Source organism: Lissotriton helveticus, chromosome 5_1 (assembly GCF_964261635.1).
Source record: "Lissotriton helveticus chromosome 5_1, aLisHel1.1, whole genome shotgun sequence".
In the NCBI taxonomy this organism is placed as follows: Eukaryota; Metazoa; Chordata; class Amphibia; order Caudata; family Salamandridae; genus Lissotriton; species Lissotriton helveticus.
Window position 1 is genome coordinate 1,916,524,547 of NC_136065.1, and position 26,842 is coordinate 1,916,551,388.

Genomic DNA, 26,842 nt, shown 5'->3' on the forward strand with positions numbered 1-26,842 from the left:
GATGGCCACTTTTTCAGGTTGTCTTTTTAAGTGTATGATGCATCCGGGTACTGCCCAATCAGGGGAGCAAAGCTCAAGAACCTGATTGAGCCTTGTGAGAGTAACTGAGATGATGCAAGTAAAATAAAACCCTCCTATAATAAAGTGACAAACAGCCCCTAGAATCAGGGCAGAAAGGGTGTGGGATTGCCACATGGTTCAGTACAATGTAAAGTGCAAGGAGGGAGAGGGGACAGGGTTGTGGCAGGGTGCCCATCTACGGGGGGTGAACCACCATGAGTGGCGACTGCCTGGTCTCTGACTACAAAGTATACTACCCCGCCTGCGACCAAGTTATACCTGCCATAGGTTGTCAATATGCCATCTCGGCATTGCCGAGACTGCTCCGATTTATTGTGGTACCTGGCAATTTCCGCAAACATACTGTATATCCCAGCTCTCAGAGAGGGTTGACTAAGCACAGAAGTAGAGAGTGTTTTTGTGCGAGGGTATAGAGAACTCAAAAGGCGCTTCCTTCTGAGCTCTCGCTCCTCTTCAACTCATAAGGAAGCAGCTTAAGTAGCAAAGACGATACCGGTGTCGAGTTCCATTTCGTTTTAGAACTTTGTTTGTGAGTAGACCTGCTTTTATGTCTGTGGTGTGTCTTGATTTCTAGGGTCAGGGTGACCAAAACCTGGTCACCCTGACCTGCCTGGATGTGGAAAAGGTTGGATGTCTGAACAAAAGAACACAGGAATATAGTGTCCTGAAAATAATTCTGTGCCCCGCCCTTCTCAGGTCCTAAAATAACAAACAGTCCTGGGGCAGAGGCAGCAGCACATGGGGAAGAAACATTTATGATTAGTAATGGTTATAATTGATCTTATAATGAGCGAGAGATAGGCTGACAAATGCTGCATACTGATATGGGAAACAGCACCCAGTGAGCTGACACACCCTCTCCAATTTGTATATAATGAGTAACCATTTAGCCAACAGCCAGTCACCACCTCTGCTGCCTTTCTTGAGCTAGTGCACCTGCGATAGTACAGCATGGCAAGTTTACGCAGTTCTGGGGGCCTGTCCGCTCGCAGTGTTTCTTCTCAGAAAACTGGTGGTAGACAAGGTGCTAGCCAGGGTAGCCATGCTGGGGGTTCTTTTGGGGGCTATTCAGGTGGCAGCTTTGTTGGAGGTGTCGGAAGTAGCTTGGTTGGTGGTGCAGTAGGTAGCTTGCCCGCTCGTAGTGTTCCTTCTCAGAAAATAGGTGGTAGACAGGGTGCTAGTCAGGGGAGCCATGCTGGGGGTTCTTTCGGGGGCTATGCGGGTGGCAGCTTTGTTGGTGGTGCCGGAAGTAGCTTGGCTGGTGGTGCAGTAGGTAGCTATGTTGGTGGTGGTGTTGTTGGCAGCGAACATGGGGGCCAGTGGGGCCATTGGAACCAGGCTAGCCATGAGGACCAATGGAGCCATGTTAGCCAACCACATAGTGAGGGCCTTCTCGATGCCGGGGAGAAAGCGACCATGCAGAACCTCAACGACCGCCTGGCTACCTACCTGGACAAGGTCAAGGAACTGGAGGATGCCAACGCCGAGCTTGAGCGTAAAATCAAAGAGTGGTACGAGAGTCACCGATCAGCTCTTGTAGAAACGGACTACAGCAAATATTTCAAACAAATTGCAGATCTGCAAGCTAAGGTGAAGTATCTTGTTCAGTTCAATTGATTGCTTGTCTTAAACAATGAACTCACCGGTCAAAAGTAATTAGTTAATTTTCATTGTAGAATGTGAAGGTACTTCTTTCTCTTTTCCCTCTTTTAGAGTTTGCTTTATCCAAGTTCTTCTGTATGTCTCTCTATGTACTTCTCTTTCTCACAGTTTTTTTCTATTTCAAACCTAACTGATTTATAAAAATTGAACGTAATATTAAATATTCTTCACAGAGACACTGACAGGTAAAAAGAGGTTCAAACATAAACAGCTGTCTATAGCATGTGTAATTAGACCAATGTTGGCTGCAATGTGTGTGCTCCATCTTATCGGAGACCTCCCAAATATACATGAGTTACTCTGTGTCGCACCAAGTGTCTGTCTTGGAATTGTGTCCTAAACATTTTACTCACAAACGTTCTTCTCTTGATTGCAGGATAAAACGCTGGTAATTATATATGGGTTCTAGAAAAACGCATAAAAAGCAAAACACAAAGCAAATGTTTAGAGATAAAGTTGTCGGTGATGGTCTGGTATTTTTATGCTTCTTCCTTTCTGAAGCACATGTCACTAAATCAATTGTACTAATTGCTCTAACAAATCATACACTGCAGTCAATTAATACACACTCTTATGCATCAAATAGCATACAACCAGAACAGAAGTTGTAGAGCAGGTGTCATGCAGTTAAACAGGTGGACAATCCTATCATGATGGAAAAGCATTATAATAGATCAAAGTTAAGAGAGAAAAAATCAATTTATTTTCTGGCATGGGAATTAGAAAAGGCGACTTTAAAGCACAGGAAACAAGCAACAACAAACCACAGTAGGAGATGCTAGAGTATGTTTCCCATCCCTGCTGTAACCCAGCATTGCCTGATAAAAAGCAAACAAAACAGACAAAATAAACATTTTTCAAATTCAGATTCCTAGCCATTTTCTAACTTTTTTTTCGAGACTGTCCAGTTGAAAATCGTATTCTGTACAGTATGTTTTCTCCTCTGATCTTGTAGCCCGCAGGTTTACCCAGAGGCCAAATCATACTGGAGTGCAGCTTCTTTCAACAGCCTCACTTACTGATACACAAAGCCTCAAATAAAATGTTTTCTATGTAGAAAGAAACGTCCCATTTGCATTATCGAGCTAAAGTTATAGAGAGTAACACAAAACCTAAGAACATCTTCCCATGAATCCAAACATTACTAATTAGTGAGACCAAGAATATCCCATCAAGACAGAAAGCTGTTGCTCGGGGGTCCTTGCAGTTTCGGTGGATTTATAATCCCAGGTTTCACAACCTCCTCTATTCCCAACCCAGGGCTCCCAAGTAATAGTCTTTAGGAGAACTGTTCATGCAGCAGCTCCGCACACTCCAATGTGGATTTGGCACCGGAAACTGAACAAGTGACCACGAAAAGAGTTTTTCATCAAGTCCAGAGAGAGTGTCTGGCCAGCAGATCTTGTTAAGCAACTCGTACCATTTACTTGGCTTTTGCAATCAGACTGCTTTAGTTTGCAGTAGTCTTTAACAAGAAAATTAAACTTGTGTACACGTATTGTAATTTAAAAACATAATGCAGTTACTTTGAAGTACAACATTTAAGTAAACTAATCTCAGCTGTTTTGATTCACAATCAACTAGGAAAATCATGTTCGCATTATTTTAGGTCATCTTCGAACAAAATTCCTTATGGTCCAAGCTAATTTTTCTTTCCCAGATCACCAAGGAAGGCCGGAAGTCTACCGAACTTTTGAGCTGATTTTAATATTTTAAATTCGTAAATCAATCACAGGTGATGAGCAGCAGAGGACGTAGTCAGAGCCTAAGATTACAATATTCAACACAGAGCCCAAAGTCCTCTCTAAAGACGGCAGCAAATGTTTACAATTTTCGAAACATGAAATCGGATTTTTTGAAGGAGAACTAGAATGTGGAATTCAAGTGAACGAGACTGGAGCCAAATGAAGTGCTGTTCTGTCTTTTGGCAATTGTCACTAGCACTAAAACCACGATGTGTCAAACTGATAAAGTGCTGAGATGCAGTTTTATATGTTTGTATTTCAGTGTGACAGTCAGCACTTAAGCAGTAGACTCACTCACCAGCTCAACCCTCACATATATGGAGGACACCACTTAGTTAACATAATACGTAACCTTGTAATTTCCATTATGAATAACCTAGCACAACTTGCAGCCCATGTTAAATGTAACATTATATGAACGAGTAGGCCTTAACTCTTTCTTATGCCATCTTCTGTTTGCAGATCCTGCAGGCCCAAGTGGCCAAAGCCAGCGTCGTCCTGCAGATCGATAATGCCAGGCTGGCTGGTGAGGACTTCAAGCTCAAGTGAGTAAAACACAGTAATGTTGTGTCGCATATGGTTCATATCAGCACAATTCCTATTCAAATTCAGGCAGCGTGGAAGTTCAAGAAACACTGATGCCTCCCAGCACACCTAAGTGCCTTGACCCTAAGGCAGATACACCACTCACTGGCAGCCATGTTACAAGGGAGTTGTACAGGCGTTTTTACTTGTGGCTTCTCTTGTGCATTGAAGGCATAGATGAATGACTCGATAAATAATCCTCTTTACTGACACTGTTCCTAATAAAGTGAGCATTGTCATGTTTAGCTGCACACTGTTGAATGATAAAGGTCTGATGTAGAGAACTTGTACCTATTTCTGCAACACAGTATACGCTGCCAGTGACCCCACCGGAGCAGGAACTCATGGGCACCCCCCTCCAAAATGCCCACACCTTACCCAAGGCACTTATGCCACATTAGATGAACATACTTCCTTAAAGTGCAACATATATAAGGGATTAATTGCTAGAATATAGCAAAGGAAGGAGCAGTTTTACATGGACCACACTTCGAAGAAAAGGAGAAATGGAGATAACTCTATTAGGGGAGGAAGCAGACACAGTGCACTGGGTCCACTTCACCACTATTTACGGATTAAATAGATTGGATTGGTACTGATGCAATCTGGCACCAATGTTTGCAGTACCTGACAAGTACAAAAACAAGTGTGAGTGTGATCAGGCAACAGCTAAAGTAATAGAACATGCTTTATCAAAAGGCCTGAGGCTTTCATTAACATTAACATGTTCCTAGGTATGAGACTGAACTGATGCTTTGCCAGAGTGTGGAGACTGACGTCAATGGGCTGCGTCGGGTCCTGGACGAGCTGACTCTGGCCAAATCTGACCTGGAGTCAGAGCTGGAGAGCCTGACTGAGGAGCTGGCAGCACTCAAGAAGAACCACGAGGAAGTAAGAGATAGCAATGCGTTTTAGAACGGTCTTGGAAGTGATGAATATGGGATAAACCCAATGAACCAATAATGTTCACTACCAATCTTTTAAAGGCACCACATTTTTACATGTACTATAGACCATCATTGTCCAATGGTGGTGCAGTAGGGCTGAGTACCTGCCAGATTTACTGGAGAGCCAATGACTATTTAGATTCACCGTATGCTAATTTGGGTTATGAGGATATGCTGCCACCTGGCATGGATCATAACTCAACATTGGATACTTTTGTTGTAAAGTGTCTGGCTTACACTAGCATGCTGAACATTACTTAGTGGTCGGATGACAATCAGTAAGTTCTTTTAAAATTACAGCACTACAAGATTTTTTTTTTTAAAACATAACCCGATTTCTATTGTTGATCTATTTTTTTACACCACTTGTATGTACGTTATTTTCAAATTAAGGGTACTTGTCTTATTTTCTCTTTGTAGGAGATGAAGGCTCTCCTAAGTGATAGTCATGGAGACGTCAGCGTCGAGATGCATGCTGCTCCAGGCATAAACCTCCTTGCCCTCCTAACCCAGACAAGGGAGCAATATGAAAGAATGGCGGAGGAGAACCGCAGACGGGCCGAAGAGGATTTCAACCAAAGGGTATGGACTCCTATTCCCACTATGTTGATTGTCGAAACAAAACAGAGAAGACCCCATCAAATAACCCTCATTTGCCTTTCAGAGTGCTGAGCTGAAACAACAGATCTCATCTGGGGTGGAGCAGGTGCAATCAAGCAAGACTCAGGTGTCAGAACTGCGACGGTCCTTGCAAGCGCTGGAGATAGAGATGCAGGCCCAACTGGCAATGGTGAGAGAAAGTTTACCTCTCAGAAGGCATCTCCACTTTTACAAACCCTTAAAGTTTTGTGAGATAATAAAATATGAATCTGTTTCCATTTATGTAATCAAATTATTGATTTGTGCAACTGCACGTTTTTTTCTCTGAAGAGAAAATGTTCTTCCACCTATTTTGGAGCAGTCACAACTCATGTCCTACTCTGTACAAGGACGTACTCCTGCCTTTGACAGAGGTTCATCGACAGCCATTTTCAGGGTAGGACGGGGTTGGGGGGAAACTTCTGCAAACATCCACAAACCCTCAAGCTTCTGGGTGTTTTCAAATTTTCGGGGGCACCAGTTGTCCTGGAATTCCCTCCCAGCCCGAGAATAAGCTTTACCCAGCCGTGGCTCGTGCAGGTAAGAGCAGTGGGGCAGTAGGGGCGGGTCGGGGGATTTCCACAGACGACAAGGGGAAAATTAATTATTTATTTAATTTCCCCTCATGGTCGTCATACCGTTCCACCACTCTTACCTGCTGGGATATGTGGAATATCACATCGCAATGGTGTAACATTATACCTAGGTAAATTGGTTTTCAAGTGCCAGTTCACTTTTAGTGAATTTAAATCATACATTTTGCTATTTAGACACACACACACACACAACTTTGTGAATTGTGCCCAGTGTGTGTAGAAGCCTAGCGAATATAAGAACAGCCAGCACATATTTATTCAAACCCTTGGCCTCCACTCTAAAGCACTTTTGGGTCATTGTCTTCTATATCTTTCCCGGTATTCCAGCTTCTTCTTCTTGGGTCTTTACCTATGCCTAGGTTTTTTTCCATTCACCTTACTCTAGGGTTGGGTGAGTGTTGGAGCACTACTATTTGAGAGGCCCCAAAATTGCATATTAAATGTCCATAAATGGTCAAGTGACACAATAACTCAAATCATCTTCACTGAACAGTCATCGTTGAACAACTGATAGACAGTTCACTACACTCTAAACAGCTTGTGCATAATGTAGGGTCAGAATGAGATCCCGTGACCATGAGAACGCCGGCAATGAGATGCATGAACCAAAACAAAACCAATGTTTCTACACGTGGTTTCTCAATAGGTTTGTCCTCTACTCTCTAACTGTGTCCTTTTTGTTGATCGAACAGAAAAGTGCTCTGGAGAAGGATTTGGCCGATACAGAGGGAATCTATTGTTCTCAGCTGGCAGAGCTGCAAGCCAAGATCAGCATCGTAGAGGAGCAGCTGGTCGAACTCAGGGAAGAGTCAGAGCGCCAGACTGATGAGTACAACCTACTCCTGGACATCAAGAGCCGGCTGGAGCAGGAGATTGCGACCTACCAGCGTCTGCTCGAAGGCTCAGGCGGGTAAGAAGGTGGCAGCAAGCTCCATTAATGAATTCCTTCACTTCCCACACACTATGTAGAAGGATCTTACAGTAGGGAAGCATGTGTAGTGTCACAAAGCAGTCAGAATGAGGTGAAAGAGGATTCAGCTCTCTTGAAAAAGATTCCCTTCATTTTTCAAAATGCAGGACCTAGGGGCAGATGTACGACCATATTTTAGCGCCCGCAAACTGAAAATCGGCCAGTTAGCGACCGCAACATTGGTCTGCCCCATGTACAAACCCTATTTTGTGAGTTGGTAATCTATTACAGACTCGCTAAATAGGGTTTGCCACCCGCTATTAAGAAGGGGAGTGCCAAGGGTGTACCTTCCTAATAGCTAGTCTCATTTCAATATATGATTGTTTTGCGACCGCAATTCAGGTTGCAAAACACTCACAGTTTACCACCTACTTCAAGTAGGTAGTAAGCCACTCGCAAATGGGAAGGGGTCCACAGGGGAACCCTTCCCCTTTGTGAGTGTGTGTGAAATTTTTTTTTAAGATCAGACAGTGGTCCCACGGGCCCCGGTCTACTCTTAAAAAATGAAACTGAAATGTTTCATTTTTCTTTTTTAAATGCATCCCGCTTTTCTTTGAGGAAAACGGGCTGCATTTTTAAAAAAAAAAACTGCTTTATTTAAAAAGCAATCACAGACATGGTGGTCTGCTGACTCCATCAGGGCACCATCCCTGGGAGTGCTAGCCATTCCTAATCGGGTCTCAAATTGCACCTGACTCATAAATATTAATGAGGCAGGCAATTTGCAACCTCATTATGAATCTCAAACAGTGTCTGAGACACTAATGTAAATTCCTATTTGCGAGTCTCAAATTGCGAGTCGCAAAATGGCTCAATTTACGACTCGCAAATTGATAGGGTCGTACATCTGGCCCCAAATCTCATAAACTGCCTGCAGTTGTGCTGTATGGCAATCTGTATTGCTCTGTTGTGTGAACAATAAATAGCAGCAATTTTATAAAAAGTTGCGCACTGGTGAAGTCCTGGTCTGTTCTAAAAAGCCTTTTTAGAGCTATGCTACACATGGTTCTAGGATGCTAAATTCAGCTTTGCGTGAGATTTGTACTTGAGGTATATATCCATTAGCATACATTTAAATACAAAGGTACTCGCCCAAGTGTATGCTGTGTAAAATGCAAAATTAAATATGTAACGTGTAGGAATATCATGCAATATTCTGTTTTCCCCTTGTTTGCGAATGGTTTCAGTTGGCAATGGGATTTCATGCAAAGTTTAATTGTGCTACTGTAGCAGATTCTGCTTTTTATGAAAACCTGTGGATGCTTTGTGCTGTTCGCACTCTGTACATTCCCTCTGAAAGAATAACTGAGGGGTTGGTAGTTTGTAATACAATGTAAGTTTGGAGAGTGCTGTTGTCATCTTCTGACCCAAAATACTTTTTGTGCATAAAAGTTGATGGTTGCTGCTGTTTGCGCCATTTTAAACAACTCTGGGCCATGCTAGCTCCAGTGCTAAATGTTAGTAAATCTACATCAGAGACTATATGTGAAAATTACTGACACTGTCTCATCTTTTATATTTGCTGGGCGATCAGCTTGCTTCATCAATGTGCTTGTGTTCATGGTTACGCATGAAAACATGTTTTTTTTCTGTTGAATGGAATGGGGCAAGCCATGTGAAAATTTAAACTAGACCAGAGCTGTTTTAGTCGCCCCTAGTCTTCAGAATATGCGCAAGGAGTAAGGGTGGCGGATGGGTGCTCCGCCACAACCTAATGGATTAGATATCCTGTCCGTCTCATTACAACTGCCATAGGACATAATGCACTCTTAATAAGGGATACAAAATATCCGTCATATTTCTGATGGAGTAAACAATCTTTCAAACCCTAAATCAGGTCCTAAATGTTTACTAGACTGCTTGCAGATGAATGAACAAATGAATGACAATTTCTAGAGCAGGGACAACTATTCAAAGGGCGTCCTGGCACTGATAAACCATTCCAGCCTAAAAGAGAAGTGTCCCCTAGTCAAGAATATGGAAGCAGAAAGAACCAGGGTTTAAGTTGTTTCCTCAAATGACTGTGAGGAGGTTTTTCCTAATCTGCAGAGGGGGGGAGCCCCATATCTTAGCTGACAGATAAGGTAAAACACTTCCTCCTTGTCTACACCGTTTGATTCTGGTATTGTAAGAAGATGGAGTGAGGAGGAGTGAAGAAGGCTCAGCAATTGATGTTGAATGAGCTTTTCTAGATATGGCTTGGCCCTACATCTGTCAGGCTTTTGTTCATTAGGCAGACTGCCTAAAACATTAGGTGCTTATGCACAGGAAACCAATGTAAGGTGGTTGTTGATGGTTGTGGATTTAGGGATGCAGAGCAGAAGCCTAGCTGCTGGATTTTGTCTGAAGCCACTGTATAAGAGGCTGGGGGATGCCCAGACATTGGACATTCGCTTTAAATGGGTTGGAGGCTATTAGTACCTGCACCCCTGTCTTGAGTGAGGCCAACAAAGCATCTCAGGTGCAACGCAATTGGCTAAACGTTTGAGTAACCATTTAAAATTATGCCTAAGGCAGTGCACGTTGCCCAATTAGTGAGTTTAAAGATGAAATACATGGCTAGGGATTTTAAAGTTTTGCTAAGGAAGTATTTTATTGCATTCTTTTTGTACACATATAGAAGAAGTATACTTTGAGAAGTTATATAAAGGTTTTTTAATGTCATGGAAGTGTTCAAGTGTTGTGCACGAGTCACTGGAGATGTTTGCCATTACTCGCTGTGAAGTGTGTCATTCCTTCGTTACTCAAGAGAGACATTGTTCAAGTGTCTATCCAAAAGGCTCTTTACTCAAGACAATATCATTCATTGTGTTTCTGGAAACAGGTACTCACAGGTCTCGCAAACTAAGCAGCAGTCAGACTCTGGCTCTAAAGGATACAGTTCAGGAGGACGCAGCAGTTTTAGCGGCAGCAGCGGGTACGACAGAGGCTCTGGAACCAGCTCCTCTGCCAAAGGTAAATGTTTCTTGTGATACCCAGTGCCTACACACTTGTACCTCAGTCTCACAATAAACAGGCTCTGACATCATCACTAGCATCCCACACAGTCTCTGACACAAGAGTCACAGCGCTGGGTTAGATTCAGCATGTGGGGGTTATCTTGGAGCATGTGACTTAGATTCAGCCTCAGACCGGAGCTTTGTAATGCTGATCTTGCATTCTGTCGGTAATTTCCTTCCTCCATATTGAAGCGTCCAGGTTTTAAATAGGACAAGGTAAGGCAACAGTCTTGAGGGCATCACCTTTTGGTGGTATCAAATTACTGAAAAGGCATAAATAAACTGAGTTCTCTGTAGTTTGCTGGTCTCACCTAGACTACTTCAACTGATGTACAGGCTTTAAGGTAGAAATAAATGATACTTATCGCTGAATTAGGCATATGCAAAACGTTATAATGCTGTATAGATGAAGGTAGAACGTTTTTCCAAACCTACCTCAATGTACAGTGGATAGCACTTTCCTACTTCTTACTGAGGCCGTAAGCACTCTCCAGATGGTCGACCTAACCAATGGTAGGGCATTTGAATCACAGAAAGATGCAGCACTGCTGTCTCAGTATTGGATACTGTTCCAGGGTCTGAATGTCTGGAAAGGGAATGAGCTTCCACAGGTGGGGGGTTTGGTGGGAGGCCACCCTGGTGCGACAGAGTTCACTGCCTAGTCAAAAGGGAAATTCTAAATGAAGTCTGGCGAAGTGTGTTACAGGCCAGCTCCCAGTAAAACACTTTAGCCCTCATTATAAGTTAGGCAGAGCAACTGTACAATCTTAAGCTGCTGAACTCCCTTCTAAAGTTAGTACTTGGGTTCACATACAAATCTACTTCCCTATTTCTTTGCTGACATGTAGTATGTGTGCCACTCCAGTAATGGGGTATATACAAACAGTGACAAATGGGATGTTCAAATTAATATCGGCCACTGGTAATTACTCGGGCCGCATCCCAACTCATCGTTGTTTTGCACAGTATTGATGAAGCAAGGTCTCGGAGAAAAGAGACTGAGGGGCATTTTGAGCCATCACTATGCCACCTCAGTGTGGAACCAGCCATATGCAAATCAGTCTTGATCCTGCTTCAATGGGAACAGTCCAGCTCGAACTGCCAGCTCAGGTCCTGCCTGAACAGGAACACAAGCAACCTAGGACCGGCTCAGACCTGATTATGGCTCATCAGCCAGTATAGCTTGGTTTCAATGCCACAGTGTGACACAATGTTCACAGGACCACTGTCTGGGCATACATGTCTCACTTAGAGAGACACACTAAATTATACAGAGATTGATTAAATGGAATGCTTGAATTAATCTGAGACACTGGTAATTACCCAGGCAAATACCTATCTATTGGTATTTTGCACACCATGCCACCTCAGTTTGGACCCAGCCACATGCAAATCAGTCTTGATGCTGCTCCAATGGGAACAGCCAAACCTGAATTGCTGAGCCAGGTCATCCCTGAACCGGAACACATGCAGGCTCGGACTGGTTTCGCCCTGGTAAGGGCTCATCAACCAGTTATAGCTTGGTTCCAGTGACACAGTGTGCATAGGGCTGTGTCTGGGCTCTATTCTCATATGAAACCAGTCACTTGAGATGCCAACACGAGAAGTGTTCTCTGCAATTTAGTGCCCTGCAGGAAACAAATGCAAAAAAAATCTAATAATACAATATTTCAGGAAATGTTGGGAATTTCACATAGCACGGAATTTGGCAATTTCACTATTGTAATTTACATTTCACCTAGGCCTAATTAACACAGTACACAAAGCCAACTCACTGGTAGCAGGGCTGAGTCCCCTTAACTTACAGGTAGCAAACCCTACTGTATGGCTGATTCAACCCCCCTTGTTGCCATACTCAATGGTCGCCGCATTTTAGATTGGTCCACTCTAACTTGCTCCATATTTTGTATTTCAGAGCCAGCCAGGACAACACGAGTCATAACAATTACAGAGGACTTAGTTGATGGCAAACCAGTCAGTACGAAAAGACAGGTACAAGACCATCAATGAATGTTGAGGAGGAGCTGAAGGTTGCCGACCAAGCCAATGGAACATACGAGGAAAAGATTCAAGATAATGGAGAATGTCAGAATTATTATACGCTTTCTGGACTGCTTGGCACTTTATCCACATACTTAAAGTAGAGCTCTTGTGTACTACTCTCGTAACAAGAGCGCCTTTTTTAATTTTCACCTTAAAAAGATCATCCTAGTGCAGTACTGGGGACATCACAGTTTTTGAGCAGCTGCCACAACAGAGGGTGCTCATTTTATGGATGTCAGTAGATTTCACAGTGAATCACACATAGCTACTGTTGAATGTATTATCAATGGAAACCATAGTGATACTGCATTATCATCACTGGAAGATATTGTGAAAGAGGGCACAAGAACCTTCCATCCGGGAACGTTCGCTGTGTTGTTCCTTTTCAATCCACTATTGTATGTTTCTTTCTTAGGTTGTGGGGATGGTCTCCTTTTTACATCTGCTTGCCTTTTTGTTCAATTCAATAAACTTTCTCTTTGATGCAACGTACAATATGTCTTTTATTTCATTTGTGTGGCTTAAACTATTTTATTTCCAACTTTCAGAGATTTTTGCTTCATAACTTCTTTGCCAATGAACAAAGTCGTATTTACAGCAACGCAGACTTTAGTGGCAGAAGGAACTATGAGGACATAAGACGATTTGAGGGATAAATACATGAATGGATGATTGGGATACATTTATATAACACACAATGTATATTGTGTCCTTTTATGCTGATCTCCATTACAGTCTACCAGCCATAAATTGTTCATTAAGTTAACAATTCATTTAAAAGGAGGGATTTGATTATAGAATGGAATCGGAGATAGTGGATCTCCTGACTAGTATCCCCTGAAAGGGCATTCTAATATCTGAGATCTACACAAGAGAAAGTCCCTCTGACACCTAATGATGAAGAGTGCATTTCTTTAAGTCAGAGTGTAGTTGTCTGGTGTGGACTTCAGGGTGAATTTTGGGAATCAAATATCCGATCCCCGGGTTTTGCAAAATATTTTAGATCAGAAATAGGATTTTGAAATTAAGATTGCCTTGAATCTGTAGTTGGTGTCAATATTTGCTACTATGGATTGTGATCAAAATCATGGAGAACTATGACTAATCATGCCACCAGATTTTGAGTTGTACACGGATTCCTGCAAAGGTCCTCATTATGAGTGGCCAGGGTGAGTCTGAGGCAACAATCGCACCAGATGAAAACCATTATTTCAGAGTTCACAACTTACACGGTGTGATAAATACCACTAATTACAAATTGCTCCACTGAAAATGGAGAGTGACATGCAGAATCTTGCACTTTAGCACCCCAAGTCAATTTCAGCAAGCCTAACTTGCCAAGAATTACCTGCGGAGAAATATGAGGATGCAGAAATTGATGCAAAACCAATCATTCTACTGTCTGTGCGAAGTGGTGTTGGTTGATATTGAGAAGGGAGGATATTAACTATCAGCTGCCGAAGAGAAGGTTGTAAGAAAATGCTTTGTGTCCCTTCACCAACCTGTGCTTTCAATTCCAATTCACACATTTTACCCCCTAGTTTTTAACATTGTGCCTAGGCTTCGGAGCCTGACCAAGTAGTTCGGGTGCAGTACCTCTGACGATAGCTTTGGAGAGTTTGCTGTTTAGGCTGAAACAAACAACAGGCATTCATCCAGTTCTTGATTTTAGTAAGACAGTGATGTAGATTTTCATACTTTGTCTGGTCATTAACTTAGATCGGAAGCAGTTTAATTGGTGTAGAATAGAAACAACAGCCTTTTATGTCTGATCACGTTTAGAAGAGGCAGGTTGTATACATTAAGCAACACTAATGACAGTGTTCAGCCCCACATCTTTGGTATTCTGGGGTGAGCTAAAGATCTTTCTTTCACTGTCTACACAGTATCTGACAGTAAAGAGTGTAACGACCAAAACTCGGATTTTTTTTAGCCCACAAACATTGACCAGCTGTGTCAACAGCCACCTTTGTTCCGCAATCTTAAATGCTGCAGAGAGATCCAGTAGTGAGTCGTAAAGTCCCCCCTAACTCTTCAGAGATGGTGACCTGACAATAGCATACAGTCTGTCGAAGAAATTCATCAAGAAGCTTTGTTTAAAAGTACCTTGCCAATAATTTTCAGGTAACAGTTGCACCGCTATTATACATTGGACCAATTATTTTATGTAGCAAATATACTGATGAGTTGTATGAGGAAACAAGGATAGGCTGGAAAGGCTCTCTTACTCCTACTTACCATAGTCAATGCCATACTCAATCAAGGCATCTTCCCAGAAGCTCTCAAGATAATCTAGGTTTTTCCCCTCCTAAAAAAATCTACAATAGACGCTGATGACCTCGCCAACCACTGGCATTCAATCACTCACCGACCATTCATTGGCAATGTTAGAAATGGGGTCTCTAGTTGGCAGAGGGAGGTAGCTATGTCCAAATAGGGCCCTTGCTTCTAGTCAGGGTAAGGGGGATACACTTCTAAAATAATCCCTGCTCACCCCCTTGATAGCTTGGCATGAGCAGACAGGCTTATCTAAGAGGCAGTGTGTAAAGCATTTGTGAACACATACAGTGATACAGTGAAAACACTACAAATGGACACCAAACCAGTTTAGAAAAATAAGTAATCTTTATCTAAACCAAACAGAACCCAAAACGGCAAAGTTCCACAATACAGTAATAAAAGTATGACTTTCAATTGGTAGAAATAGCTCAGTTCAGAGCAAACTGCAGATGCAACACTTTTCACACAAAGTACCTTGTATGCGTCAATCAAACAAACAAAATGGGTGGCAGGGAAGGTGATTCATCTGTTCCTTACACTCATGGAAGGTGATGCGTCGGTTCCTTTCTCCGGGCGAGTTGATGTTTCGGTTCCTTACTGCTGCGCAGGGGAGGTGATACGTTGGTTCCTTACCGGAGAGGAGGTGATGCGTCGGTTTCTTTCTGCGTGGGGAGGTTATGCGTCAGTTTCTTACTGCGTCCCCAACAATGTGAAAGACTTGGTTCCTCGATAGGATGTGACGATCAGGGACGATGCATGGATTCTTGTAGCCGCACAACAGGGCTTGCATCGGAATCGATGCAGTGATCTTGGACTTCGGAGATCATTGCATTCGATGCGATGTGCGGCGATTTCTCAAGCAGCGGCAAGCGCTGCAACGTTTTTTTCAGCGATGCATCGAAAACAGGTACAGATGCATCACGCTTCTCGATACTGCGTTGATTTTACAGCTCCCAGCAGAAAAGAGTCTCTAGAGGTCCAAAACAACAGCAGGCACCACTTGGCATGTCAGAACTCAAAGCAAAGCAGTTCAGAGGAGCTGGTGGTGAAGTCTTTGTGTCCCTGAGACTTCAGAAGAGGCAAGCTCAGTTTCAAGCCCTTGGAGATCTTCTTCAGAGGGGTAGGTGTGGCGCAGCAGGCAGGGCAGCTGCCTCCGGAACCAGAGGGCTCACGTTTCAATCCCCGGCGCCGGCGGTAGATCAGCCCAGTACCATCTAACTCTGGCCAGTAGCTAGCTTAATCTTCCCAACGGCCCCCAGCGTCTTGACATCCCCAGGTAATTGTTCGCGCTTTACAAATACTGGACATTCACATTCATTCTTCAAGCAGGGACAGAGCAAACAGCAAAGTCCTATTCTCCTTTCCTTGGCGGCATGTAGCCACTGCAGGTTAACCCCAGACAGCAAATAGCACGGGACAGTATTCCTCCTCAGCTTCTCCGGCTCTTCTCCTTGACAAAGGTTACTCTTGATTCCCAGAAGTGATCTAAAGTTCTTGGGTCTGGGCCCCAATATTTATACTACAAAATCCTTTGTTCACTGGTGGCAGAGAGGCCCTGTGCTTGGTCAAAACTGGTTCTGTCCTCTCTGGTGCAGCTTCCCGCCAGGAGGTGGAGACAGCATTGTCCTTGGCAGACCAGACCCATTCAGGTGAAAGGAAATCTCCTCCCCCTACTCTAAATGCAGCCCAGGTCTATTCAGCCCAGCTCTGAGTCATCAGGCTCTCTGGAGCCACTGCTACTCCCCAGCCCCCGTCATCTAAAAGCCAGACATGCAATACACAATCCTAGCTGAGGCACACTACAAGGCTAAGCAAGAAAATACCCACTAACTAAAAGTGGCATTTTCAAACTCTGAATGTAAAAATCACCCTCACTAAAAGATGCATTTTAACATTCCGAGTTCAGACATACTAAACTTTATTTTCCTACCTTGTTCCCAGTGGTAGTTATGTTTATAAGATATTATAAGCATACTCCCCATTCTAACCTACGGGAACAAGTAGCCTTGCAATAGAAAAACTAAATTGCAGTATTTCACTATCAGGACATGCCACACACACCAGGGCATGTCCTACCTTTCACATACACGGCAACCTGTCAACAAGGGTACATTGGGCCTACCTTAGGGGTGACTAATAGGTAAGAAAAGGGAAGAGTAGGGCCTGGCAAGTGGGTGCACTTGCCAGGTCGACATGGCAGTACTAGACTGCACACAGGCTCTGCAATGGCTGGCCAGAGTTACATTTACAGGCAGCTTATGTGGGTGGCACAATCAGTGCTGCAGCCCGCTAGCAGAATTTGATTTACAGGCCCTGGGCACACACAGTGCACAGTACTAGGGACTGACTAGTAAATCAAATCAGACAATTATGGAAACACCAATCCATACATATAATTTACAGGGAGAGCAAATGCACTTTAGCACTGATCAGCAGTGGTAAATGTTCAGAGTCATAAAACCAACAAAAACAGGTCAGAAACAGGAGGCCAAAAAGCAAAAGGTATGGAATAAACCCGGTGAAAAATCCAGGTCTAACAGGCAAGATCATTGAAAAAGCAGACCATGTTTAGTTCCAAGACCACATCAGTGTTAACCATTTCCGCACAGCTACCAGTTTGGCTTCAGATCAAACAGCAGCATGGAGACTGCTACCTTACATATCACAGGTGAGGCTTTCTACCAAAGAGGAACATGACTCCTGCTTTCTGATACAGCTGGGTCTCTCACTTGCCTTTGACACAGTTAACTACCCCATCCTCATACACACCCTAGAGTCACTAATGGAATTTACTGGCAATGTCCTACAATGGTTCTCTTCCTACCTTTCCTATGAATGGGAACATCCAGTTCAATAAAGATCCCTATCTCCTCTAGAGTCCCCAAGGATGCCAAACTATTTCTTGTCATGTTTAACCTATACATGGATCTTCAACACATACATGAGCCGACTGGGTGCTCTACTTATGGAAAACAGCATAAAAATTCACCAATATGTGGATGATACATACATTTATTTGAAAGCCTCCTCTTATTTAGATATTAAACTCCTCAACCCCTGATTACACATCATTTAGACCTGGATGTCCAGCACGCCATTGAAGCTCCTAGGCAGAATTCCTGTTATTTGCTGAGAACAATGGACACAATACAGTACAAGACTGACTCAATGACAGGATGGCTTCAAACCCTTACTTCCACTGAATGCCAAGTGACTTGGATTAACCATGGACACCGCCCTCAAGGAACACAGTTCAGCTTTACTCTTTCTCCCTGGCGCAGGTCCTGACTGCCAAATTTAGAAATGTCTGTTGAGTGAACAGACCTTTCTAGCATTCACAGTTCCTCGGTGGTATACCAAATGGAGTTTACAGGCACATATGTACCAGCCCCTTCAAAAAATGCACCACTACTGGTGACTTGAAGAGAGATAGGTGGTCAGGTTAACGTACACAGGCCAAAAGGGCAGTGAGGTAACTTTTAACTGTTGCCACAGAAGGTCTTGCTGGGATAATGACTTAACAGAACAGGAAAACCTCCAATAGCTGCACATTGGTTCCATTGTTTGGGAAGACCACCAGACAACAAACTTCTCCCAGCATACTGCATTAATTGATTTGATTGAAGGACGTCCGGCTGCCAAGATGACACCCACCACCTCTAGAGAAAGAGCGTTCGCCATCAACTGTAGGAGCAAATTGTACAGGCTCAGCTGCATGACTAAGCCCTGTTGCTGCAACAGGAGGTCTTCCCAGTGCTCATGGTCAGAAGTTCCAGGTACCACACTCTCCTTGAGCCACTAGGATGACTTGGACCGGGTCTTTATTGACCTTCTTGAGTACTCTGGCAGGAAAGGGAGGCATGGAAAGGCGTACACAATGCTAGCAGAAGGCATCTCTGAAGAAGCACTGCCTTGGGAATTCCAACGTGCAAAATGAAGACAGGGTTCTTCCCATTCCTGGATGATCTCCTGTGACACCTTCAATTGTAACTTCTATCTTAGACCCACTAGGCAATGTCGGATGAGGTGGTCCACCTTGACCTAACCCTACCAGGTGGGAAATCAGTGAGATGCCCTGAGAGTTTAACCACATCCAAAGGTGCAGATCCTCCTCTCACTGGACCAACAACTCCACTCTACCCTGTTTGTTTCAATACTACATGGCAGTAATGTGGTTTGTGACCTTCTTCCCTTTGATGTGAAGAATGCTTTCAGTGCCAATCAGATCACTTGCAACTCCAGAAAGTTGTTGTGGAGGTGAGCCTCCATCGGAAATCAGAGTGCTCTGATCGCCACCTCTTCCAGATGTCCTCCCCAACCGAGCAATGATGCATCCGTCACAACCCTAAGCTCTGGATTGAGTAGGAAAAGGGGTCTGCCACTGGTCAGCTTACAGTAAATCTCCTTTGACACCTGGAAGGACTCCAACAGGTTCCCTTGAGGTTGAGCCCACTGAGACTTCAGATCCACTGTAGAGCCCACATGTGCAACCCTGCATGGTCCACAAGCACGATGCAGGAGGTCAAGAGTCCCAGAAGCCTCAAAGTCACTCTAATAGAGACGAAGGTTAAGGGTCAAAACATTTGAGCAGAGCTTAAATGTCCTGAACTCGTTGAGGCACAGGGAAGGCTAAAAAAAGCACCATGTCCAAGATGGCTCAGATGAAGAGGAGCCATTGTGAAGGAGTCATGTGTGACTTGGGAACGTTGTCTGGAGATGGCTTGCAGATATCTCAGGCAAGTCTGTCTTCAGGAGCCAGTCATCGAGGTACGGGAAGAGTGGTATTCCCAACCACCACAGTTGGGCTGCGACCACTAATATCACCTTTGTGAACACCCGAGGTTTGCTGGTGAGGCCAAAGCATAGTGAAATGAAAATTCTCCTGGCCTTCCGGAAACTGCAGGAAACATCTGTTGGACAGGGATCTGAAAATATCTGTCCTGCAAATCCAGCGTTACCGTTCAATATCCTGGATCCAGGGCAGATAGAACTTGGGGCAGGGTATGCATTCTTCCCTTTCCGGATAAAAACAAGTTCTGAGGGCAAAGATCTAAAATGGGACAGGGTCCTCCATCCTTCTTCAGCACCTGAAAGTAACTGGAGTAGCAACCAGTCCTGAACTCTGACTTCAACACCCTCTCTAGGTCTCTGTTGGCCAAGAGAGCTTGAGCCTCTACATACAGTAAGGACAAGTGACCCCCAGGATGAGTTATGGTGCAGGTGGCATGTCTATGGGTTCATACAGAAGAGGTAAGAAGTATACCCCTTGCATGATCTGGAGCACCCATTGATCAGCCACGAGGCTCCTTCAGCCGAGAAGGTGGAGTGTGGTGTGACATCCTAACGGCTGAGTGTTTACCGCCAAGGGAAAGGGAATGTGGCTTTGCAGTGGCAAAGGGGAGGCATTGAGGTTTGGTTAGCACATTGACCCAGGGAGCCTGGATGCTGTCGGCTAGATCCTCGGTCCCAACCTCTAAAGGAGTGTTAGGCCTGTTGCTTCTGAGGCGGGTATTATCTCTGCATCTACTGGTTGCCTCGAAAGAGGTACTGCTGGTGGAGGAACCGCAGTGCTTGCGAAGACAAGCCTAGAGAGTGGGCAGTGACCTTTCTCTCTCTAAACCTCTCAAGGGCTGAGTCTAAATGTGCTCCAAACAAACTAGATTATGACACCAAACAGGAGATTCAGGTGAAGAAGTCAAAATAAACAATCAAACTTTAAACATAGAGAAAATGAAAAGAAAAGGAAAGAAACCTATATACACGGATGTATGACGTTACAATGCATACTTTTACCACGCATGCCTTTACAACGCGGTTTTTACATCGCAAACCTTCACAACGCATAGCGCTTAGAGGTGCTGGAAAGTGGTAAGTATAATTTTCTATTCCAACTCCAGTCCCCGTGGACACTAGGGAAGGTGTTGGATAGAAAATTAAACTTTTTCCCTATCCTAGAGCGCCCCCCAGCGCAATGCGTTGTAATGGTTTGCATTGTAATGCCTGCGTTGTAATGGTAGTGCGTGGTAAAAGTTTCGTTGTAAACGTTGTTTACCATATACACACATGGGCAAATTTACAAAAAGAGTTATAATTTATTATGCATATACTTTTTAAAAAAGGTTCCAAGAAAGAACAATAACGCTCAAGGAAAATGTTGGCAAAACAAAAACAAACAATTCACGTGCCAAACAAGTGGCAAACAAACATAATATGTACAGAGAGAACAACAGAAACAAAATAATGTGTCCTTCACAAATTATTGCCACAAAAAGCGTCGACGGCGTTTCAACCGCTAGGTTACTGTGCGGTCATCATCAGGACAGGAGATTATTTGAGCAATAAATTTCTATATAATAAAAAATAAAATTGCTTAAATTGCATATGAGGAGTAGGCTTCTTCAAAGGAAAAGACGGGGGGGAAGGAAACCACCAAGTGAAAATTCAGAAAAAGGAGTGGATAAAAGTTAGAATTAAGACACAGAGACAGGGGGAACTAGCACCACACCGGTCGTGATTCCATCAACCACAAAGATAAAAAATAATGATAAAAATCACCTTGATATAAGACAAGCCAGTCATAAATGGAATGGCGTTTGGACAGAAATTCCAGCTCTACAAATAAAGCGGATATGCACTTAGTAATAACCCGCCAATGCACTAAAAGCAGAAAGCCACAGTGATAAGTTTAAGAATTAGTATCATGAACTTACTCGAAACGGTCAATGATTAGAGCAATCCCATGCTATAGTTCCTGGCGTATAAATACTGCCTTCAAATGTCTCCAATCGAGTGGATGAGGTGGTTAGCCTGTAAGTTGCGCCCACCAGTATGCCCAGTGAATCGGCTGCAAAACGAAAAGAAGGATAAACTAGCTAAGCTTGTACAGCGCATAAGTTAACTTAAAAACAGAAATTTTAAGACATGGAGCGCTCAAGCATTGGCTCGATAATAACCATGGAAAGGCCAATTACTCACTTTAAAACTTCGATTCTCCAGAAAGGAGGCACGTCGCTTTAAGGCATTTCCCGTAATGCCTACTTCCTTCAAAGGGTGGAGTAGGATCTGATAGGCGCAGTATCAAATGCAGCACTTAGATCAAGGAGGATCAGAGGCGCTGAGCAACCCTGATCAAGGACCATTTTAAGATCTTCAGTGGCCTTTAACAACCTCACCCTGAGAGGACACCTATTTGAGTGAGGGGAAGGATGTTATCGGCTTCCAGGTATTCTGTGAGATGCCTGTTTATTGTCTTTTCTAAAATCTTACCAACTCCAGAGTGTAATGACATGGTTATGTAGTTTTCGGCCCCCTCAGAGTCCAGCATGGGCTTCCTAAGCAGAGGGCGAATTATAGCATGTTTCCATTCTTCTGGGACACTGCAATTTTTCAGGGGCAGATTATATATATCTGTCAAAGCGGAAAACGTAACATCCCCCTTTTAATGGAATATCCATTGGAGCAGGGTCAAGTGGCGAACCTGATTTAAGTGAACTTGTCACTTCAATAACTTCCTCTTTAAGCAATTGTGAAAATGTAGGAAGTTTGGTCTACCGCTATTAAATATAAGCATTCCTTCTGGCCTGTCCTTGTGGCCTACTGAACCCGATAGAGCATCGTAAATGTTCCTCACTTTTAACCAAGAAAGCAGTTTGCAAGTGGTTCACAATGTTCTACTGATGAGGGCGGAACGGCCTCTGGTAACTCGGCTTTATAAAGGAGTTTACAATATTGTACATTTCCTTAGCTGAGTTTGAGGATTGCTTAATCCTCTCTGCAAAGTCATTAATCCTGACTCTGCGAACAGCATGCTGATATTTTTTCAGGGATGCTTTGTAAACCTGTTGTTTTTGCATTCTTTTTTAATTCATGAAAGACAATTAAACATTTAAATTCATAATGGGCAAATTGTCTCGGGCTAGGTGGTAGAGCTGGGTCTACGAATCCAAAAGCATAATTGATTCCACCTTCAGGGAAAGTTAGGTCGGGATTTGCGTTCATATGTGCGCCGGTGGTGTTGATCATGGAACTAAAAGGGTAAACAACGTTTACAACGAAACTTTTACCACGCACTACCATTACAACGCAGGCATTACAACGCAAACCATTACAACGCATTGCGCTGGGGGGCGCTCTAGGATAGGGAATACGTTTAATTTTCTATCCAACACCTTCCCTAGTGTCCACGGGGACTGGAGTTGGAATAGAAAATTATACTTACCACTATCCAGCACCTCTAAGCGCTATGCGTTGTAAAGGTTTGCGATGTAAAAACCGCGTTGTAAAGGCATGCGTGGTAAAAGTATGCGTTGTAACGTCATACATCCAACTAAAAGTGGTTTCGTTCATGGAGAGAGCGTGTGGCTGTGGATGGCATGGGGCTGGATTCGCAGGAGCCGAAGTCAGGGACAGATTCAGAGTCATAGCGAGGTCAAGGGGTGCAGGAAAGGACAGATCTGCTCACTTCCTACTCCTAAAACTGTTTTTTACAACATTGACAAACGGGAGGGGGTCCTTAAGGGACCTCTTTCAGTTATAGAGTGGGTTACCGCCTCATTTGAGTAGTTAGTAACCTTTCAATTAATTGCGACTGAAATTACGGTTGCAAACCATTGATATATACCATAAGAAATCGCAAATAGGAAGGGATCTCCTTACCACGCACCTTTCAATTTGTGATTCGGTGTGTAGCTGCAAGCTACTTTTGCATTTCGGTAATGAGTTATAAATGTAGGTTCTAAACATACCAATAAGTTATTTTGTGGTTGCAAAGGCTCCGATTTTGTGAATCAGTGGTATTTGCAGAATCTCAAAATTGGATCCTTTAAAACCGCAAAATAGAGGCGCGCGACGCGGCAAAACAAGATGGCCGCTCCCTGACGAGCTCCGAGATGTCGAGCAGCGCTCGTTGAAGAAGGGTATTAATTAAGTCGGCGTTTCTTCGCTAAAACGGCGGATTCCTCAATCGGAAGCACCCCTCCACATATGGGTATGATCACAGAGCACAATATGCCGTTTTTCATCTGCATTTTTGATGGATTGCTCCTTACTCGATAACGGCCGCCATTTTGTTTTTTACACACAGCGTTTTTTTTTCTTTTCTCTTTTCCCTGTTGCTGCTTTACTATATGGCTAGCCTTTGAGTTGCCATTTCTGATGCAATTGTTGCCTTTTGTTTGCTGAGCTTATTCCTTATATGAAGCTTCGCCTGCTCATGTGTGTTTTTCAACTTCCTCAAGTTCACACATGCGTCATGGTCTCTACCTTCATATGATTGTTCTACCAGGTACTGTTATGTATCCTCAAGATCAGTAGAGGTACTGTTTTTTTTTTTCAGCTGGGATTTATTTTCATTTGACTCATGCCTCAATTTTAAGTCGCTTTTATCGGCTCCTCATCTTGACGGCTGCTGCCTCCTGTGCTATTTCGCTATCGCCCCACGTGCTGGTGGCTCCTTCATAACTCTTTTTCTTGTCATCATTTGATCCTACTGGTATTTGCTGCACAATGTAACAAGTACATACTTCTAAGGCTCATGGCGTCGCCTCTGCTACACGTAAAGACTCTGTTGCTGCTGGTAAACGCCTTAAAAAAGACCCCCCATCTCCATCAAAGTCTTCACTTCCTGTTACGCTGGAGGATATTATGGAAGAATTACGCCTTATACCCCTTTCATGAATGAGACCACTACTACTCTTCAGAGACTTGATGATAAGTGGTCCAGTCTGGATAAGAGAATAACTGATGTGGAGCAGGAAGTTAGTGATGCTCAAGATTTTGGAGATAGGGTGGCTCGTCTTACTAAGGAGGTTTGAGCAGCTCAAGAAAACCTCTGAGGATTTAGAAAATCGAAACCGGCGTAACAACCTGGGCATTTATGGCATTACGAGAATTCAGAGGGGTCTGACATTATCCAGTTTTTGAAGTCTCAAGTCCTTCCTATTACTGGTATTCCTAAGCACCTGGATGTCAACATTCAAAGGGCTCACCGTCTTGGACCAAGGAATTCTTCCTCCACTTCAAAGCCAAGAGGCATCATTGCTTACTCCCTCCTTTACTCAGACCTCATGACTATTCTTCATTCTGCTAAGCAGCACAAGCAGCTGCTTTGGTAGGGCCATAAAGTATTCTTCACACAAGATGTCTCTCGACCAACTGCGGCGCGACGGAAGGAGTTTTTGGACTTGAGGCCCACTCTCAGATCAATGACTGCTCGATACGGCCTTATCCACCCCTGTTTTTTCAAAGTGACTTACAGAGAACGAACTTATAGTTTTGATGATCTGGCGGATCTTCGAAAGTTCATCCACACCCATAAGGAGGAATCCATGGAGCTCAGCAAACCCTAACTTTTATGTTTTCATGTTTATTGTCTTATTTTATTCGGCATCTTGTCGCTTGTGGTAATGCTGTTCCTGTTCTTCTCTTTTTGTTTACAAATCTCCACCTCGTAGTTCTCGTTGTCCACTCCATGTTCTGTGCTGCCCCGATGTTTGTACTTTACATCCGATATGCTGCCTTTCCTTCCCACTTTCTGGTAAGTTCCCTTAATTTGTCTTCCATGGTCACTTTTGGTCTTCTTTTTTCTTGTGTAATTGGCGTTGGTGTGATCATATTAATTTTTCTTTTCTCCTCTCGTCTGCCTGTGCGGTTGTCTTATCCTTCGCAGCTCCCCCTCCCACTTCATTGTTCTTAGTTTCCACGTTCTGTCATGGCTAAAGCTTTTCGGCTTGCTGCCATCTTTTTTTTCACACTTTACCTCTTGGGAGTTTTGGTCTCCCACCCTTTTCTTCCTGTCTTCATTTACCCTCATCTGTTCACTATTTCTTCTCCTTCTTTTCTCACTTCTTTCTCTTTCTCTTTTCTGGATTTCTTTCCTCCTATCAACTTTCTCTCTTTTTTCAAGGCACTCTTTGTTTTATCTTGTTCCTTTCACTCTTTCTTCCTTTGTTACAGATGTTCTGACTTTTTTTTCTCTTTCCAACCTCTCCACAAATTGCTAATTTCTCTTCTTTTCTCTAGGGTGGTTACGGTTTCTACTGTTTCATTTGCTATTTTCCCTCCAATATTCTTTCTTCTCTCTTCTCTATCTTTTTTTATCCTGTGTCTCCCTATTATGCTACAATTCCTCTTTCCTATGCTCTGGCCTATTCTTCTATGATTTCCAGTGATGTTTGGTCTTCGTGTCATTTCCTGGATTGTTAAAGGACTCCGCAACCCGGTTAAGAAACAGCGAGTCCTCTCTCATTTAGCTAGACTGAAATGTCAAGTTGCTCTGTTGCAAGAAACCCACCTCTCCCTTAAAGATTTGTCTTCTTTATGCAAACAATGGGTGGGCGACATTTTCTGTTCCCCTTCAGTTGGCAACAAAAATGGTGTTATCATCTTGTTTCACAAGTCGTTATCTATTCAGTTAAAACATGAGTACTCAGAAACTAATGGTAGATGGTTGGTCTTGGATGTACAAGTTAATAATATGGATTTATCCTTTTGCAATGTCTATGGTCCTACAGGTGTAGATTTAACCTTCTGGAATTATTTCTCTACGCTTCTCTCCTTGCATGCATCTGTTGATTTAATTGTAGGTGGCGACTGCAATCAATTGATGGATCCTTTTCTGGATCGCAAGTCTCAATCTAAATTTATTACCAACAAGCTGCAAAAGTCCTTTTACAAAGCCATATCCTCTAGAGGCTTAATTGATTCCTGGAGGTTGTCCCACCCTGATACTTTGGAATGTTCCTTTTTTTCTCCCGTACATGCATCACACTCTCGCATAGATTACATTTTTCTCACCCAACACACCTTACAATTTATGACTAATGCGGAAAATGGCTCCATCCTTATTTCAGACCATGCCCCCATTATTCTTGATATTGATCTACCCTGTCCCACCCCCAGTTCCCGTCGTTGGCGTTTCAACAACTCCCTTCTTTTGGACCCTCAATTTACTGAACAATTTAATCTTTTCATGGAAGAATTTTTCCACAATAACCTTAATTCGGCCTCTCAATTTAATTTCATATGGGATGCTTTTAAAGCAGCGGCTAGAGGGTATATTATTGATTTTGTCTCTCGTAAGAAGTAACAAGCCCTTTCTAAATCCTCCCTTATCCTCAAACAAATAAAGGAACTAGAACATCTCTTCTATACCTCCAATTCTGCAGATGCTCTTTCCTCCCTTGTAAAAGCTAAAATTCTATTTAATAAGCCTTCTTGGGATTCGGCTTGCAATAACCTCCTTAAATTCAATTCCAAAATGTACGGCGGGCGTAATAAAGCTGGCAAATCTCTCGCT

General features: G+C 43.3%; 1 protein-coding gene and 1 long non-coding RNA gene across 2 annotated transcripts in view; one reads left to right on the top strand and one right to left on the bottom strand.

Annotated features, from left to right (window-relative positions):
• The window catches only part of LOC144756016 (uncharacterized), a 268,107-nt gene that overhangs the window by 179,562 nt on the left and 61,703 nt on the right, over positions 1-26,842 (bottom strand). The window lies entirely within an intron of this gene.
• Positions 989-12,762, top strand: LOC144756013 (keratin, type I cytoskeletal 12-like). Its single transcript, XM_078645488.1, has 8 exons — positions 989-1,671; positions 3,951-4,033; positions 4,808-4,964; positions 5,441-5,602; positions 5,685-5,810; positions 6,948-7,165; positions 10,050-10,180; positions 12,140-12,762. Exons 1-8 carry the CDS (start codon positions 1,033-1,035, stop codon positions 12,232-12,234), a joined length of 1,611 nt encoding a protein of 536 aa, XP_078501614.1. The 5' UTR covers positions 989-1,032; the 3' UTR covers positions 12,235-12,762.